General features: G+C 37.7%; 2 protein-coding genes across 5 annotated transcripts in view; one reads left to right on the top strand and one right to left on the bottom strand.

The window, feature by feature from the left end:
• LOC123768078 (metalloreductase STEAP4) overlaps window positions 1–19,189 on the top strand; it is a 460,818-nt gene that overhangs the window by 108,169 nt on the left and 333,460 nt on the right. For all 4 annotated transcript variants that reach the window (XM_069307071.1, XM_069307070.1, XM_069307068.1 and 1 more), the window contains one exon: window positions 17,429–17,524. In XM_069307071.1, coding sequence (XP_069163172.1) covers window positions 17,430–17,524 — 95 coding nt within the window. In that variant the 5' untranslated portion in view covers window position 17,429. The remainder of the gene's footprint in view (window positions 1–17,428; window positions 17,525–19,189) is intronic.
• Window positions 1–19,189, bottom strand: part of LOC123768077 (uncharacterized) — a 389,891-nt gene that overhangs the window by 41,880 nt on the left and 328,822 nt on the right. The window lies entirely within an intron of this gene.

Genomic DNA, 19,189 nt, shown 5'->3' with positions numbered 1-19,189 from the left:
TGTGGGTGCTGAAGTTGAGTCTCTTGTTTAAGAATATGCCAGTATCATCTAATGATACTGGTAATGGCTCAAAAGGGCCACCACTTACGGGCTATTCATGCCCGTGCCATTTTTTGGGTGGCTTAATCTTCATCAATCAATCAATCAATAGTACGCGCAGCGTTTCGGGCAGGTCCTTAATCTAACAGATAATTTTAAGTAGGTAAATTCTATCAGAATTAATAAAATGATAACAAATACATTGCAAGAAAAAAAATGAGATGAGAGAGATTAGTAAGTATATTAAAGCACATTGGTATATTAAAGCTCTGATTCATTACATTGACAACTTGATTGGTAATATAAAAAAGATTAATAGACACCATACAGCAGATTGACAGCCCATATAAGAAGACAGCAATGATCGCAATGGAAACGATGTTCGGATTGGGTACATAAAGATTGGGAGATTGGGCAGCAATAGATACAGTGCAATTTTAAAGCAAAAGGTAAAAAACTATGAAGATGAAATTAGGTACTTTTTAGTATTGTTTTTGAATGACGCAAAAGTTGGACAGCTTTTCAATTCAATAGGGAGTGAGTTCCATAGACTGGGTCCCTTTATTTGGATAGAGTGTTTACACAGATTAAGTTTAACTCTGAAGATATCAAAGAGATATTTATTTCTGGTGCGGTGATAATGGGTCCTATTACATCTGTCCAGGGAGAGTTTCAGAGCAGGATTTGCATTTAAGAACAGGATTTATTAAATGTATTTGACACAAGAGAATTTGTGGAGTGAGACTATGTTTAGCATGTTTATGGAGTTAAACAAGGGGGCTGAGTGTTGTCTGAAAGCAGAATTTGTTATTATTCTGATATTCTGATAATATATTGAGTTCATTAATATTTTAAGTCCAATAAATGACTAATACAAATTAAATTAAAATTTAATTTTAAAAAGTGTAATAAAGAGACATTGGATACCAAGCCCGCACTAGGTGACAAGGGGGTTAATTATGTTGACTCATTGAGAGGGATAATAAGGTGAGACAAACCACATTGGGTGAGGAAAGTGTTGAGGTTATCCTCATTAGCAATTGTAAACATTTTAAAGATTATAAAGAAAGATGGATAAAGGGGGGACGAAAAGGGAGTTAATGGGATTCTATATCGTACTAACGTGCTATATTGAAACTTATATGGGGATCTAATTTGTACATACCAGGGCTTACATTAAGGCTGTTGTTACATTGTTTGATCAGAGCGGACTCAATCACATTTCGTTCAATGAAACCCTTACTTTTAACAATACATTTCGCCCCTCTGAAGTCGATAGAATGATCACATAAACTGGAATGTAAACACAATGCACCGGAGTGCTGGACTGTGTTACGAATAGCATATGAATGTTGTTTTAAACGTGAAGAAAGGGATTTACCTGTCTGGCCGACGTAAACACATGCACACTCCTTACAAGGGATGGAGTACACACAGCCTGCTACAGACGAGGGCGAGTTCTTAATTAACATGGACTTTATATTTAGATTATATATTACACTTTATAAGTATATATTCTTTAAGATTTAATAGTCCATCAAAATATGGTAATACCAACGAGTTTTTTATTTCTGGCTTAAACTTAGGCGCTTGTTTGTAGAACGTATTTTTTGCTTGACCAAACGCGACGTCCAAGACCGATTTTGGGTATTTTAACTTCTTCCCAATTTCAAATATTGTTCTTATTTCTTCATCAAAAAATTCCCGGCTGCAGACTCTCAGGACTCTGAAAAAGATAACATAAAATACTGCCCGCTTATTCTGGACATGATGATTGGAGTAAATATGAACATACGAGCACAGATTGGTAACTTTGTTATACACACTGAATTTGAAGCCTCCTACTGATTCTATGACTCATGATGTCTAAAACAGGCAGAACACCATTCTCTTCATTCTCGCTGCCCACTGGATGGGGGGCGGTGTGCAGGACAAACATATAAATTTTGACACTAGCTCTCCACATATGTCAGTTGCTTAATTTAGAACCTGTACTTGAGGTCGATCTCGAACCCATTGTTGATGTGATGACTTATATTGAATTTTGTAACTAGCTCATCAAGATTGTAACTTGCTTAGCTAAATGAATTGTGGGGTTCAGTCCCTGAGCCCATTATGTGCCTCTGTAACCCTTTCCACTACCGCCCACAAGATGGGTATGGGGTGCATAATAAATGAACTAAACTAAACTAACTCTTCATTCTCAATTGTGAATTTAATTGACGGAACCAGCGAATTAAGCTGAATGAGAAAATCAAGCCACAGTTGGCACAAAATATCATCAACATACCACACCAAATTCGAGGGTAAAATCCTGGGTAAGATATTCGCTTCAAAACACTCCATGTACAAAATGGGAGATGACCCAGGTGGTGGTGGTGGTACTGGCCAGGGTGATGTGGAGACAGTTAAATGTGACAATCTGTGCCTCACCAGAGTACAGCATCCGCAGGCAGTGCACCATTCTGGCAGACCTACTGAACTGCTCTGTGTACTGTACTAGGCAATCACAGCACTATTGTAACAAGTAACAAGTCGGTGCGTGAATCTGTAGGCCAGGTTTAAAACCTGTCCTGGCCTCATGTTGAAGTAAACATCGTACCTCAAGGTTGCAACCCACAACAGTGTGGTTGACTCGCACCATCACGAGGCTCTCCAGTGGTCGGCGTGTATAAAGAGGAAGAAGGTTTAGAGAGAGTGCGCCTACCGTCATCAATTATCCACATAAGGTGGTCTGCCAGCATCGCACCTCTCTCGAAACAAAATATTGTGAATATTAGAGTCTTCCTGAAATGGTCGATAGAAAATCACCGCCTCAGACGGCCTTGGGAGTAAAGGAGGACGAACATGTAAATAACATTTATTGCTAATTAATTACAATCAGTACTTAACCTATTGCTATTTTGATATTACATTTTTATAACATTTATAAAATAAAACTAAAATTTCTCAATAAATTTTAAAGTAACATAAGATATTTTAAAATTTTGTATAATTTGTTTTTTTTTATAAAATTATAACAAAAGATATTTATATTTAAAACTTGCACCACTATCAATTAAGATATTCATTTTCTATAAAAATTTTGAGTATATTTATACATAATTAGTTAATCTCGTACCTATCCTACTACCTTCCCTACTGGCTGTAGTGAACCCCTTGTCCTTCCTGTGGATGAAAGTGAGCCTCATACCCATCCAGTTTTCTATTTATATACAAGAAGGTACATTGAGTTTATGAGAATACAGAGCATTGAAGTGTTACATTCTTGTAAAGCCACTAGCACGCACAGCGTTTCGGGCAGGTCCTTAATCTAACAGGTAATTTTAGGAAAGTAAACAAATCCACAAGAGCCGTGACGAGGATTCGAACCTTTGTCTGTGAGCATCCCAGACGCTGCTTTTAAGAAGGTAATTTCTAGCAAAATTAAAAAAATCGACAGGTACATTGTAAGAAAGTATTGTATACAAATGCATTGCATAAGAAATTTGACAGGATTAGTAGGTACATTAAAGTAAATTTAAGGGCAATCCAAAGGTACATTGTAGCATAATTTGAGGATTATTGCAAGGTATAATGCAGTAAAATATGTGTTTAGTATAAGAACCATGATACAAGATAACAGCAAGGATTACAATGGTAAAGTTGCATGGCTTAGGTACATATATTGGGGGATTGGGTAGCACTAGATACAGTGCTTGTTTAAAGCACAAGGAAGGAAAGTATGAAGATGAAATTAGGTACTTTTTATTTTTATTTTTAAATAAGGCAAAAGTTTGACAGCATTTTAATTCGATATGGAGTGAGTTCCATAGACTATGTCCCTTTATTTGCATAGAGTGTTTACACAGATTAAGTTTGACTCTGGGGATATAAAAGAGATATTTATTTCTGGTGTGGTGACTGTGGGTCCTATTACATCTGTCCAGGGAGAGTTTCAGAGCATGGTTTGCATTTATGAACAGGGTTTTGTAAATGTAGATGGCACAAGACAATGTGTGGAGTGAGTTTATGGTTAACATGTTTAGGGATTTAAACAAGGGGGCTGAGTGTTGTCTGAAAGCAGAGTTTGTTATTGTTCTGATAGCAGATTTTTGCTGGGTGATTATGGACTTGAGGTGGTTTGCAGAGGTCGAGCCCCATGCACAGATACCATAGGTAAACAAATCCACAAGGGCCATGACGAGGATTCGAAACTACGTCCGAGATCATCCCAGACGCTGCCTTAATCGACTGAGCTACGACATGGAGTTTTGTAAAACCCTGGTTTGTGTCTCGGAGAGGCTGCAGGATCCAAGTAAGGGCGGTGGAACTTCTGGTTGCAATTCTTTTCCATGTCGGAGCTCAGTCGATTAAGGCAGCGTCTGGGATGATCTCAGACGCAGGTTCGAATCCTCGTCACGGCCCTTGTGGATTTGTTCTTTGATGCGTCACGTTATTGTGATTTCTGTGTGTTATACCATAAGTAAGATAGGGATATATTAGTGCGTAGTATAGTGAGAGGAGAGCAGAGTTTGGAACATAATATCTGATTTTAGAGAGTATACCAACAGTTTTTTAGACTTTCCTGACCATGTGTTGTATGTGGGTGCTGAAGTTGAGTCTTTTGTCTAAGTATAGGCCAAGGAGTATACCAACAGTAGCCAATATACAAGTTGGTCAACAAACAGCCTTTTTTTTAATAGTAAGACATGGGTTGACATTTAGAAGTAAGGTAGGTTACATGGAGTTAATTAGGTAGTAATTAGATTTCATTTTAAACTGGTTGAGAGAGGTACAATCTTTGACATAATTGCGAAGGTCATTCCACATTCTGGGTCCCTTGATTTGTAGAGCATTTCTAGTTTGATTAAGTCTAACTCTTGGAATATCAAATAGGTATTTGTTTCTGGTGTGGTGCTCATGGGTTCTGTTACAACCTTCTAGGAAGCGTTGAAGGTTAGGATTGACATTACAATTCAGAGTTTTAAATATATAGAGTACACAAGAGAGGATGTGCAGTGACTTAATATCTAACATATTTAGAGATTTGAGTAAGGGTACCGAGTGCTGTCTGGGGCCAGAGTTAGATATTGTTCTCAAAGCAGCTTTGTGTTGGGTAATTAGAGGAAGTAAATGATTTTGGGTAGTAGAACCCCAAGCACAAATACCATAGTTGAGATAAGGATAGATGAGAGAGTAATAGAGAGTCACCAGGGCAGGACGGGGTGCATAATATCTGATCTTAGAAAGAATGCCAACAGTTTTAGAAGCTTTTTTTTGCTATATTTAGAATGTGTCCCTGGAAATTCAGTTTGTTATCGATGAGGATACCAAGGAATTTACCATCAACTTTACTACTGATTTGTATATTGTTTATTCTTAAATTAATTTCATTTGAGGATTTATTACCAAACAAAATATAAAAAGTTTTGTCAATGTTAAGGGTGAGTTTGTTAGCAGTTAGCCAAAGATGGACTTTATTTAGTTCAGTATTCACAGTGACATTTAGAGCAAGAGGGTCAGAACTGAAGAAAATGAAAATTGTCATCAGCAAATATGATTGGTTTGAGGTGTTGGGAGGCATTTGGAAGGTCATTAATGTAGATGAGAAGAGAAGAGGGCCAAGTATGCTGCCCTGTGGCACACCAATGTTGATGGGTAGGGTGGGAGAAATGGAATTATTCACAGAAACATACTGGAGCCTGTCAGTAAGGTAAGACTGAAGGTATTGCAGGGAGTGTCCTCTGACTCCATAATGATGTAATTTAAGAAGAAAGTTTTGGTGCTTGACAGTGTCAAAAGCCTTACGCAGGTCCACAAATAATCCAACAGGGAACTCATTTTTGTCAAGCACTGCTTGTATCAAGTTAATCATACTAATAAGTGCATCGTTAGTCCTTTTTTTGGGTCTGAAGCCATATTGACAAGAGCTTTGTATATTGTGTTTGGCTAGATATGAGTAAAGCTGCTTGTAGATTAGTTTTTCAAATATTTTTGACAAGTTTGGCAGAATTGATATATGTCTGAAGTTATTGACATTAGTGAGATCACCACATTTATGGACAGGCGTTACTCTCGCTTTTTTTTAGAATATCTGGAAAATTTTGGAGTTCAAGTGACTTGTAGAGCAATGCAGGGGGCTAAAGATCTGGAGGCTTTTTTGTAGATTAGAGTTGATATCTCCGCAAGGGGCACTAGACTTGGTCTTAAGGGAAAGGATTCCCTCATTTACATCAGTGGAATTAGCGGGCGTTAGGTACAGAGACTGTGGGTAGTTACCTAAAATAAAATAAATAAAATAAAATGTTTATTTAGGTAAGGTACATACATACAATAAATTTTTACAAAGATTGGTTGACTTATAGGTAGAGCTAGTACATACAATGCCTAAAGCCACTATTACGCAAAGCGTTTCGGGCATGAAAATATATGAAGATCATATATATATATATATATTATTAAATATGACCGAAAAAGTAAGATTAATAATTCTAACACGAATTTTCTCAATCTTTCGTACATTACGCTTCACTGTTGGAGGTAAATAAAAAATCACTTCTCCAAAATTCATTTTTATTTCTAGTCTGACGCGACACGGGCGCGTTTCGTAAAACTTATTACATTTTCAAAGACTTCACAAATACACAACTGATTAGAACTTACGTATCTCTGATTTTATATCTACATTTGAGTGAGGTGGGAGGGGTGATGTGGCATTAACACAAGACAGAACAAGAGGGGATATTAATAGGGTATTAAAAGTATCAACACAAGACAGAACAGAAACAATGGGTATTGAATAGAAGTGTTTGTAGAAAGCCTATTGGTCCATATTTCTTGATGCTTCTATATTGGAGCGGAGTCTTGAGGTGGGTAGAATATAGTTGTGCAATAATTGGCTGTTGATTGCTGGTGTTGACTTCTTGATGTGTAGTGCCTCGCAAACGTCAAGCCGCCTGCTATCGCTGTATCTATCGATGATTTCTGTGTTGTTTACTAGGATTTCTCTGGCGATGGTTTGGTTATGGGAAGAGAAACCATCGCCAGAGAAATACCCAAAAACTTATCCCTTTCTTAACAAAGAACCACACAGGTTAAGCACGGGGCAGTTAGGTTTATAGCTAAAATGAGCGCTTTTCACAAGAATATGTTATATTAAAGGTTAGGCTATAGGTGGATTAGTTATGGAAATGTGAGGAAAAATGCCTCAAAACTAGGAGCTAGACCTTATCTTTATTAAACATTTATGTGGCCTATTGCGGGACCACATTAACATCTGAGTGGAACTCTTTCTACTTAGTTGTAATGGCAATAGCAAGGAACTAGAACATAGTGAAGCTAGGTTGACCAGACCACACACTTGAAGGTGAAGGGACGACGACGTTTCGTTCGACTTGAGAATGGTCCAGGACGGACTAAAACGTCGTCGTCCCTTCACCTTCTAGTGTGTGGTCTGGTCAACTTACTTTAGCCACGTTATTGTGACTCATCGCCTGCATAGTGAAGCTAGTTTCGAAACATTGCCATTGAGCATATTCTAAAAACTTCAAAGACTTTCCAAACACTAACCACAAAATGCGAATTAGTCTCTCTTACAAAATACCAGTTGCTCTGCCTGGCCACAAAAACACAATTAACCAGTGTCCCCTCGGACTTAAGCCACCTCATTATCTGACTGGCTCTGGAATTCAATTAAGTTGGAGCCTAGCTTTAGAAAAATCGTCTTATGTAATTAGCTTATTAATAGTAAACACTTTGCGTGTATGTGGATATCAATTATTTGTACATTATTTAAGCGGCTGGGTTATCAGTTTTGGCTTGGTTAGTGCATTTTACAGCAATGCTATTTGTCCCTGCTGAGTTTTTCATTACATTTACTGTTTCTTGCTTTGTTTGATGTGGGTATTTTTTTTTTTTTGCCGTTGCACGCATACAAATGGTTGAAACCAGCTCTTGAAAGATGGCAGCTTCATTCTCTTGACCTTTGGTCATGCCTTGGCAGAACTAACTTGGCAGCATTTTTGTTTTTTAATATTTGATCACCCGCTTCTTGAACCAATCCTCGTCTGGTGTCAGCAGTTAAAATTGGGATTGCAGAAAGCTCTTGCCTTGGTAATTGGGTCTTTGCTCTGTACTTAGTATTCACTTCTTACTTCTTGTGGGCAAAACCGTGCTTTGTTGGGCAAACCTCTGCCTGAGGTAGTGCTGTATACAGATATATTTAAGGGCAAAATTATTTCCAATATATTTATAGGCCTATTACACACAGAAATTACAATAGCGTGATGCATCAAATGAACAAATCCACAAGGGCCGTGACGAGGATTCGAACCTGCGTCCGAGAGCATCCCAGACGCTGCCTTCATCGACTGAGCTACGACATGGTCAAAAGAGTTGAAACCAGAAGTTCTACTGAACTTACTTGGATCCTGCAGCCTCTCCGAGACACAAACCAGGGTTTTACACAACTCTCCTATGCACTCGAGCTAAGTCAATAGAACATTCTATCTCTTTGCTCCTACTTCATTACACTGGTTTGTGTCTCGAAGAGGCTGCAGGATCCAAGTAAGTTCATTAAAACTTCTGGTTTCAATTCTTTTAACCATGTCGTAGCTCAGTCGATCAAGGCAGCGTCTGGGATGCTCTCGAACGTAGGTTCAAATCCTCGTCACGGCCCTTGTGGATTTGTTCATTTGTTTATAGGCCTATTTTTTTCTCCGGCTTTCGCTTCTCAGCACCTCCATTTATTGATTCACCTTTTTTTCACAGCAACCCAATCTGGCAGACATTTTTTTATTTAGCAAAATTATATATGCACAGCAATGTGCTGCTACCCCATTCTATATGAGATATTACTCACAGTGTAGATGAAGCGCTAGCTATAGGTTCAACTATTATTCCCCATCTCACAGGATGATTAGTCATACATGGAATCAGGGGAGAAAATTCCAGCTTTAATACAAAAACAAATGAAATGTGACTAAAAATCAGATGGTAACGTAAAATGTAAGTCTGTCTATCTCAACTATTATTATATCTCTATATGTAGTTAGTTACATAATAGTTACATATATATCTATATGTAACTATTATGTTAGTCTCCGTGGTGCAGTGGTAAGACACTCGCCTGGCGTTCCGCGAGCGCTATGTCATGGGTTCGTATCCTGGCCGGGGAGGATTTACTGGGCGCAAATCCTTAACTGTAGCCTCTGTTTAACGCAACAGTAAAATGTGTACTTGGTTGTAACAACGATTCTTCGCGGCGGGGATCGTATTCCAGGGACCTGCCCGAAACGCTACGCGTACTACTGGGTCTACAAGAATGTAACAACTCTTCTATATACCTCAAAAAAAAAACTATTAGCCCCCCCCCCTCTCCCCGCTAACACATCAGGGCACAGCACAAGAATATCTTCCAATATTGGCTGACTTACAGTGTGTGCTCACCTGGGAAATTGGCTCGAATATCTTACCTGTCTGGATAACTTTACCTTCCATCTGCTGCTCGTGTGGGCTGTCTACAATTGCTTTTATTCGCATTCCATTATATAATGACGCAAAGTATGCGAATAATTAAACTCAATGAATTTGTGTTTGCGAATGTAATTGTGTGGGTTTGCATAAGTTTTAATGAGAATAAAATTGAATGTTAGTTTGAGCGAATGGAATTGTATGGGTTAGTACAAGTTTTTTTTTATAATAAAATTGAATGTTGGTTTAGTTCATTGATTATTTACCTCATACCCATCTTGTGGGGCTGAAAATGGAAAGGGCCACAGCGGTGGACTCTGGAACCGAATGCCACAATGCATTTAGCTAGAGTAACAAAAAATGTATAAACAAAATTGCTAAAATGTATTTGTGCTTGTTTGCGAATGTGACTTTGTTTTTTTCTTAAGTTTGAGAATATATAATTGAATGATAGTTTTAATTCATTTATTAATGCATCCCCTCTTCCCATCTTGCGGGCAATAATGGAAAGGGCTGAAGAGATACACAATGGGCCTCAGGGACAGAACCCACACAATTCATTTAGCTAAAGCAAGTTTTTGCAATCTTAATGAGCTAGTTTACAGTGTCACAGATCAACAACTGGGCACGAGACAAACTGCAAGTGCAGTTTCTAAATTAAAACAAACTGGCATATGTGGAGAGCTGGTATCACAATTTATAGCTTTTTTTTTATCAGGCTTACTGTCGCCTGTGTCCAGCGGACTGCGGCTGGATAGGTCACAATTGCTCCCCCCCCCCTCCCCCCCCTACCAAACAGCTGGTTAAGGCAAGATACCGCCTCATTTAGTGAAATTTTGCTATCGTCCAATAGCTTGGACGTTGGGAACTGAATGAGGGCTTGCATGAAGGTTGCTCTGCATCGAGTGTGAATAAAGAAAAATGTGGGATGGGATGGAGAAAGAGAAAGATTTTCTCTCTCTTTGCAATGGAAAAAAACTTTAAGAATCAATACCAAAAGTTTAGGAAACCTCAATAACTGTATGGCTCATTAAAGACTTATAGAATAATATATAACCTTGGTAGTATAACCTTTTCTATATTAATATTTATTAAAGTTATATATTAATTAAAAGTATTTTTAATTACAAAAGTCATCCCAACCTGACTCATTAAAATAATTGTTTTATTAAATCAAGTAAGTATTTATGCAATATTTATTATAAAACTATCATAAAGCACAATGACACTTCATTTCCATAGAGGGTGCTTTATAAAGTGTATATAATGTCAAGAAAAAAACTATATCTGACGTATTATTTTTAATAAATAAAATTTTGCGAAAACATGTCTATTCATGCGTAAGTGAGTGGGTGGGTTTCTGGGGATTTTGCAGCCAATAAGTCATATATGTGCGAGAGTGGAGAACATTTGCGAGAACATTTGTTTGGGCCAGGAATGTGAGAGGCGGTTGTTACAAGTTCTGGAGGCGCGAGTTTATCCCTGATGATATAGGGATCCGGTCGGCCGAGCGGACAGCACACTGGACTTGTGATCCTGTGGTCCTGGGTTCGATCCCAGGCGCCGGCGAGAAACAATGGGCAGAGTTTCTTTCACCCTATGCCTCTGTTACCTAGCAGTAAAATAGGTACCTGGGTGTTAGTCAGCTGTCACGGGCTGCTTCCTGGGGGTGGAGGCCTGGTCGAGGACCGGGCCGCGGGGACACTAAAGAGCCCCGAAATCATCTCAAGATAACGTGGATCCCCCAGCCATATTTTAAAAACCCCAGTGAGATGAGAATATTAGATGAACTTAATGCTAGTTGTATAGTCAAGAGTATTTTTTTTATATATTGAAGCAGATATTTTCTCCCCTGATTCTATGTATGACCAACTATCCAGTGAGATCGGAATATTAGATGAACTTATCGCTAGTTTTTTATCTGCACTGTGTAATCTTTCAAATTAAATAGGGCAGGAGCACAATGCTGTGCTGGAGATATAAGCTAAGTTTGTTAGAACGAGTTCTTCTATTTCTGAGATAGAGAACCATCATGAATTAGTACTCAAAGGTTTAAAGATTTCATTCTCTACAATTATAAGTTAGTCAAGTCTTATAGAATTATATATTATGACTTATACCTTTATCTATATTATTTGTTAAAAAATTCCTACGGTGTTAATAAAGAGAGTTGTTGTTGTTGTTATAGATTCAGCTACTCGGAACAAATTCCAAGTAGCACGGGCTATGGTGAGCCCGTTACTTACCTTATAATTATAACGGGAGCACTAGCTAAACTTGTTTATTACAAAATATTTTTGTTATAAAATATGGTAAGTATTGATGAGAGATTTATTATAAAACAAACATAGTAAACGACGATACTTACGATAGCGGGGTTTTTATATAGCAAAATATAATGTAAAGGAAAATAAGTTTTATATTTTTTATGTTTTATTATTTTAAATAAATATTTAGTTTTTTTGCGAAATTTTATCTATTGTGGGCGCTGCTTCAGGAAGATAGTTCTCCACATAATTATTTTCTTCGTTATTAATTTGCACGACGCTAGTGGCCTCGGCGAGGACAGGAAGCTAGCGGCTTGTCCGAGGTCTCTCCATTTTTTGCCCTGATGATCCTTTCGGCAGTTATTTTTCTAAAGCCCAGCAGAGTTTATTGGCTGATATTTTACGGGTTCGGCGGGTAGGCAGTTCCATAGTTTATAATAACCTGCCATGGGTCTTTTTTATGCTGTCCCTTATTCCAACGGCTTAAGAAATACTATTGCTGAGATATTAATGGTATAATTGAACTTACAGAGTTATAGGAATACAATTTCAGAGATATATGCAGCTAATTCGGTGATTATACTAATGCCAGTGGGGGGTCTCTAATATTTTTAAAAGACCCTTCTTACTTGATATCCTCTACTGCTATCAAAGTTGGCTCTTTCTTATTAACTTTATTTTTTTTATTTAGGCAGGACGAAAATCCACATGAAAATGCAATAGACATACCATAGCAACAGTAGTTTTTTACATAGTTATTGGGACCCCACCACAATATCTGTGATCTACCTTTATGCCATAAATACAGTTTAATACAGAACATACACAGATTCTATAGAATATTAAACTTTTAAAAATTAAATACAAAACTTATATTTACTACTAATATTTACAAGTGTTAAGTTAATATGTTTGGACCCTGCACCCACACGAAATGACTGATGCAACAGAGAGAAGTATCTTGAATTCTAAAAAAATAATGGCATAATTTTCGTCCAATGTCTTCAATGTGTTACATTATGTTTGTAACTCATCATCTATGTATGTACTTTTCCTGAATAAAAAAAAATAATTTAATTTAATAAACAAAAAAAAGTACAATTAGGTGAGCATAAATTATAACCCCACAAAAAAAAAATCACTATTCCGTCCCCGGAGGTCTAGTCGGCACAACACTGCCCAATCGTTTCTGAAAATTAATATCTTTTTTGTCTCATTTCTGACTACTACTGTATACAGCGATGGGACGGGTACTATGGGCCATACTATGGTATACGTGGAAGGGTTGGTACCTATGGTGATAGGCAATAACTTGAAATCTACCACAGAAGAACTATGAACATTATAGTAGCATAGGAACTATAAGCATATAGTTACATAGGTACTATGTTATACTATAGTAGTACTATAGTAGTGGACCACTCATACTGCCCGAAACGCTTTGCGTAATAGTGGCTTTAGGCATTGTATGTACTAGCTCTATCTATAAAGCCAACAAACTTTGTAAAATCTCTTTATGTATGTACCTTTACCTAAATAAAAATTATTATTATTATTATTATTAAAACAAAGAATGAAAACACAAAATATTGGGAATATTAGAGCTGCCCCTGAAAAGTTGAATAGAAAACCACGACCACAAATGATCGTGAGAGAGTGGAAGAAGGAGCAAGTAAATAGCATTTATTGCTTCTTATTTTCAACTTGTACTTAACTTATAGCTATTTTGATACAATAATTTTATACAATTTATAAAATAAAATAAAAAATTTCAAGATTTTTTAAAGTAATTTAAAATATTTTTTAACTTTGTATAAAATGTTGAATTTTTTAATAAAACTAAAAATTTTTATATAAATATTTTAAACTTGGATGTGTAGTATATGCTTCTCCTTGTTATTTTGTTAAAATTTTGAGTGTATAAACACGAAATAAATACGCCTAATACCTATCCTGCTACATATTTGACACGTTGTTGTGGACCTCATACACATCCCGTGGGCAGTAGTGGACACCATATCGTTTCTGTGGATGGTAGTGAGCCCCATATTCATCCAGTTGGCGGTAATGGACCCTCATATCCATCCAGTGGGTGATAGTAAACACCATACCCATCCTGTGGGCAGTAGTGGAACCCATATCATTCCTGTGGGTGGTATTGAGCCCCATACCCATCCAGTCGATAGTAGTGAGCCCCGAGATCCCTTCCAGGTGGTGGTAGTGGACCTCCTTACCCATCCTGTGGGCAGTAGTGGACCCCATACCCATCCTGTGGGCAGTAGTGGACCCCATACCCATCCTGTGGGCAGTAGTGGACCCCATACCCATCCTGTAGGCAGTAGTTGACCCCATACTCATCCAATAGGTGGTAGTAGACCCCATAAACATCGTGTGACTTGTTGTGGACTCTATATCTACTCTTTTTGCAGTAGTGTACCCCATAGACATTACCCCCTAACATCGTTTTCTGTAGACGGTCCTAGAATCCACTCTCTTTAGATTTTCAAAGCACATACTATTGTATATAATGGTAATATGGCGAATGCACCATAATTTATTTTTGTATTTATATATTGTTACGGTAATCTCCTGCTTAGGCAGTAGATCCTGCCTGTTCCCTATACCGCCTATTCACCAACGTATCTTGATGCTCCAACATAAGGAATTAACAACAACAATACGTGCTCAAAATGTATTGGGTGTTCAGACAGACGTATGCCCCATTTTTTTTTTTTTTTTTTTTTTTTTTTGAGATATATACAAGAGTTGTTACATTCATGTACAGCCACTAGTACGCGTAGCGTTTCGGGCAGGTCCCTGGAATACGATCCCCTGCCGCGAAGAATCGTTTTTTCATCCAAGTACACATTTTACTGTTGCATTAAACAGAGGCTACAGTTAAGGAATTGCGCCCAGTAAATCCTCCCCGGCCAGGATATGAACCCATGACATAGCGCTCGCGGAACGCCAGGCGAGTGTCTTACCACTACACCCCGGAGACTATTTTATTAATGTGTGGTTGGCACAACACCAGCCAGAATAGCCACTGCTCTAATACACATTCCCGTCACAATATATATAAGAGTCCTTACATTCTTGTACAGCCACTAGCACGCATAGCGTTTGGGGAAATTCCATAATCCTAATTTTCCCCGGAATACGACCCGCCAAATCGTTTAACAACCAGGTACCCAATCACTGCTGGGTGAACAAGGATTGGATTGTTAAGGATTGACGCCCAGTCAATCCTCCCCGGCAAGGATACGAACCCAGGTCAAAGCTCTCGCAAAATGGCAGACGAATGTTACCACTTCGCCACGAAGACTGTGAATTTTATATTATTTAATAATTATATGTAATAATTTATGGTGCTTATTATAATTTACTGAGAACTACCAAGATTTCACAAAACAAAACTACGAGCTTTCAATAGTATGTAGCTGATCCATAATTTTCGAATAGCATGGAAAATAGTACGAAAATTTCACATCAGAAGTGGGACTGGAAAATACAATTATCATTAAAATTAGACCCACGATCGTCGTCGCCCCCTAAATCAACAACATTAAATTGAGCAATCACAACTATTCTGCTGTCTACAGCGATGGGATGGGTGCTATGGGACGGGTACTATGGGACGGGTGCTATGGGACGGGTACTATGGGACGGGTACTATGGTACATACTATGGTACGTGAGGAAGGGTTGGTGCCTGGTGATACGTAATAACTGGAGATCTGCCACAGAGGAACTATGAACATTAGCAGCATAGGAACTATGAACTCACTGAAGTCAATAATTTCAGACCAGTATCAATCCTGCCAACCTTGTCTAAAATATTTTAAAAGTTAATCTACACGCACCTTTACTCTTATCTAGCAAGACACAATATACTTAGCTGTTGCCAATATGGCTTCAGACCCCCCAAAAAACGCCAGTGATGCACTGATTAGTGTGATTAACTTGATACATGCAGCTCTTGATAAAAATGAGTTCCCTGTTGGGTTAGTTGTTGACCTACGTAAGACTTTTGAGACTGTTAACCACTAAAACCTTCTTCTTAAATTACATCATTATGGGGTCAGAGGTCACTCCCTCCAATACCTTCAATCATACCTCAGTGACAGGCTGCATGCAGTGTTTCTGTGAATAATGCTAATTCTCCCACCCTACCCATGTTCCACAGGGTAGTATACTTGGCCCTTACCTCTTTCTAATCTACATTAACGACCTTCCAAATGCCTCTCTACATGTCATGCCAAGTTTATTTGCTGATGACACAAACTTCATTTTCTCCAATCCTAACCCTCTTACTCTCAATGATACTGTGAATACTGAACTAAATAAAGTCTGTCTTTGGCTAATTGTTAACAAACTCACCCTTAACAGTGTTAAAACGTTTTATATTTTTTGTAGTAAATCACCTGATCAAAATATCTAAGAATTAACAATATCTTAAAATTAGTAACAAAGTACATGGTAAATTCCTTGGTGTCCTTATAGATAACAAACATAATTTCTAGGGGCCACATACAAAATATAGCTAAATAAAGTTGATAAAAGTTAGCATTCTTTCACCTTCAGATAGACAATGTTAACATTAATAATAACCTTCACTATTGTAATCACTGCTATCAACTAATATCATAAATGTCTTGCTGAACGCAGATTTTGCTACAATGTACCTATTAATAATCCTCATATTATGTTATAATGTACCTGTTGATACTCCTCGAGTTTTACTACAATCTACCTATTAACTTTCTTCAAATTTTTGTTACAATGTACCTGTTAATATTCTTCAAATTTTGCTACAAATTACCTACTTAAAATTATCTGTTAGATTAAGGAGCTGCTTAAAACGTTATGCATGTTAGTGGCTTTGCAAGAGTGTAAAAACAGCAATGCTATGTACTCTCATAAACTCAATTAAGTAAGTATAAGTTAAGTCTCTTGTCTAAGTATAGGCTAAGGAACTTTCCATAATTTTTATTGCTGATGTTAATATTGTCTATCTGAAGCTGAATTGCATTTCTTGATGTGCTTCCAAATGAAATATAGTTTTTTTTCTATGTTTAGTGTGAGTTTGTTGGCTGACACCAGTGAGTGGACTTTTTTAATTTATAATTTACATTATTTTGTGTATGTGGGTTGGGGTCTGAGTAGATGTAGATAGTATCATCAGCAAATAATATAGGTTTAAGAATGTTAGAGACATTAGGCTCTATATATATATACATTGATGTATATAAGAGATAGGAGAGGTCCTAGGATGCTGCCCTGTGGCACCCCTACGGTTAATGGTAGAGTGGGAGAGGTTATAACACTGATGGCTACACATTGGTGTCTGTCACTAAGATAGGATCGGAAATAGTTCAGGGCAAGGCCTCGGATTCCATAATGGCGGAGTTTAAGTAAGATGCAGTTATGGCTAGCAGTATCAAAGTCCTTTTTCAGGTCAATGAAGAGTTCAACTAGGAACTCATTTCAAGGGCTGTGTAGATTATATCAAGCAGACTAATAATTGCATCGTTGGTACTCTTTTGGGAGCGGAAGCCAAACTGACTAATTTGTAAACTAGACCAATTTGTAAACTAATAGCCCATGTACATACAGAAATCACAATCGCGTGATTTGTTCATTTAATAGCCCATGTTATGTCCTGTACAGGATGACAGCGTCCGAGCGAGAGAGAGGCGCCGGGGGCGTGTGGTTCACCAGGCACTTCAAGGTCCGCCCCGACGACGCTAAGCCTCCACGACCAGGGTAAGGCACACAACATGATTGTCTCAGTTACCCCTCACGTCTTGGCGACCATTTTCATTTCTTTATTATGCACCCCATACCGATCCCGTGGGCGGGGGTGGAAAGGGTTACAGAGGCACATAATGGGTTCAGGAACTGAACCCCAGAGTTCGTTCAGCTAAGCAAGTGACAGTCTTGTCACGCTAATTACACAGTTGTTACTGTTACATACACATGTACATATGTGTATATATATATATATATATATATATATATATATATATATATATATATATATATATATATATATATATATATATATATATATATATATAATATATTATTAAATATGAACGAAAAAGTAAGATTAATAATTCTAACACGAATTTTCTCAATCTTTCGTACATTTCTTTTCACTGTTGGAGGTAATTCAAAAATCAATTCTCCAAAATTCATTTTTATTTCTAGTCTAGAAATAAAGAAATAAAATCTATTTCAGACTAGAAATAAAAATGAATTTTGGAGAATTGATTTTTGAATTACCTCCAACAGTGAAAAGAAATGTACGAAAGATTGAGAAAATTCGTGTTAGAATTATCAATCTTACTTTTTCGGTAATATTTAATAATATATGTCTACAGGAAAGACTGCTACCAAAATATACTAAAATATATATATAAATATATATATATATATATATATATATATATATATATATATATATATATATATATATATATATATATACACCCATGTACACAAATGCATATACATATTACTGGAGTCATCAAAACATATACCTACGAAATATATACATCTTTCCTCAGTCTTAGCGGTTTTGTATATACATTTAGAGCACTATGAGGTTGTTTATAACAATAATAACCTCGGGTTGTGAAGTTTACAAGCTCGTAAACTGTTTAATACATGTAAACAAAGCCGCCATGATGAATAAAAGATGTACGGGTTCCGTAAAGTGGTTGTGTAAATGTTTGATGACGCATGGACTGCTCCGTAGTGGCTTGACAGGTTGTCAACAACACCAGGTGGGTTATGGGAGCCGTCTCCGGTGGCTTGACAGGTTGTCAACAACACCAGGTGGGTTATGGGAGCCGTCTCCGGTGGCTTGACAGGTTGTCAACAAACACCAGGTGGGTTATGAGAGCCGTCTCCGGTGGCTTGACAGGTTGTCAACAACACCAGCTGGGTTATGGGAGCCGTCTCCGGTGGCTTGACAGGTTGTCAACAACACCAGGTGGGTTATTGGAGCCGTCTCCGGTGGCTTGACAGCTCTCACACGAGTCGTCCTCGATGGGCAGCAGTCAACCTTGTACACTACACAGCTCTGCCTGTACTCACCAGAGTGCCTCTGACCGAGTACAGGAGAGCTCTGGAGGCACAAGAGTACAGTGATCCTTGTACCCAATGTGTCGAACAGTCTGGTGGACGTTCTCTGCTGCCCATATACATAAGTTTCAGACCTAAACAAACCATAGATGTTTTACACTGTTGCTTTCAGACCTTTGGGAGTCATTAATTTCTCTCCTATCAGACCTGAGTGTTTGGCACAATATAGTCTTGACAACAGAGATGGGCATACCGAAGTCTAATTCAACTTCATCCTCGTTACACGTTAATTCAATTGCAATGTCTGTCTCTTTATGATGGGTTATATTTATGTGAGAT

Source organism: Procambarus clarkii, chromosome 59 (genome assembly GCF_040958095.1).
Source record: "Procambarus clarkii isolate CNS0578487 chromosome 59, FALCON_Pclarkii_2.0, whole genome shotgun sequence".
Lineage (NCBI taxonomy): Eukaryota > Metazoa > Arthropoda > Malacostraca > Decapoda > Cambaridae > Procambarus > Procambarus clarkii.
Note: the sequence above shows the minus strand (reverse complement) of the source record. Positions and strands in the feature narration are given on the sequence as shown.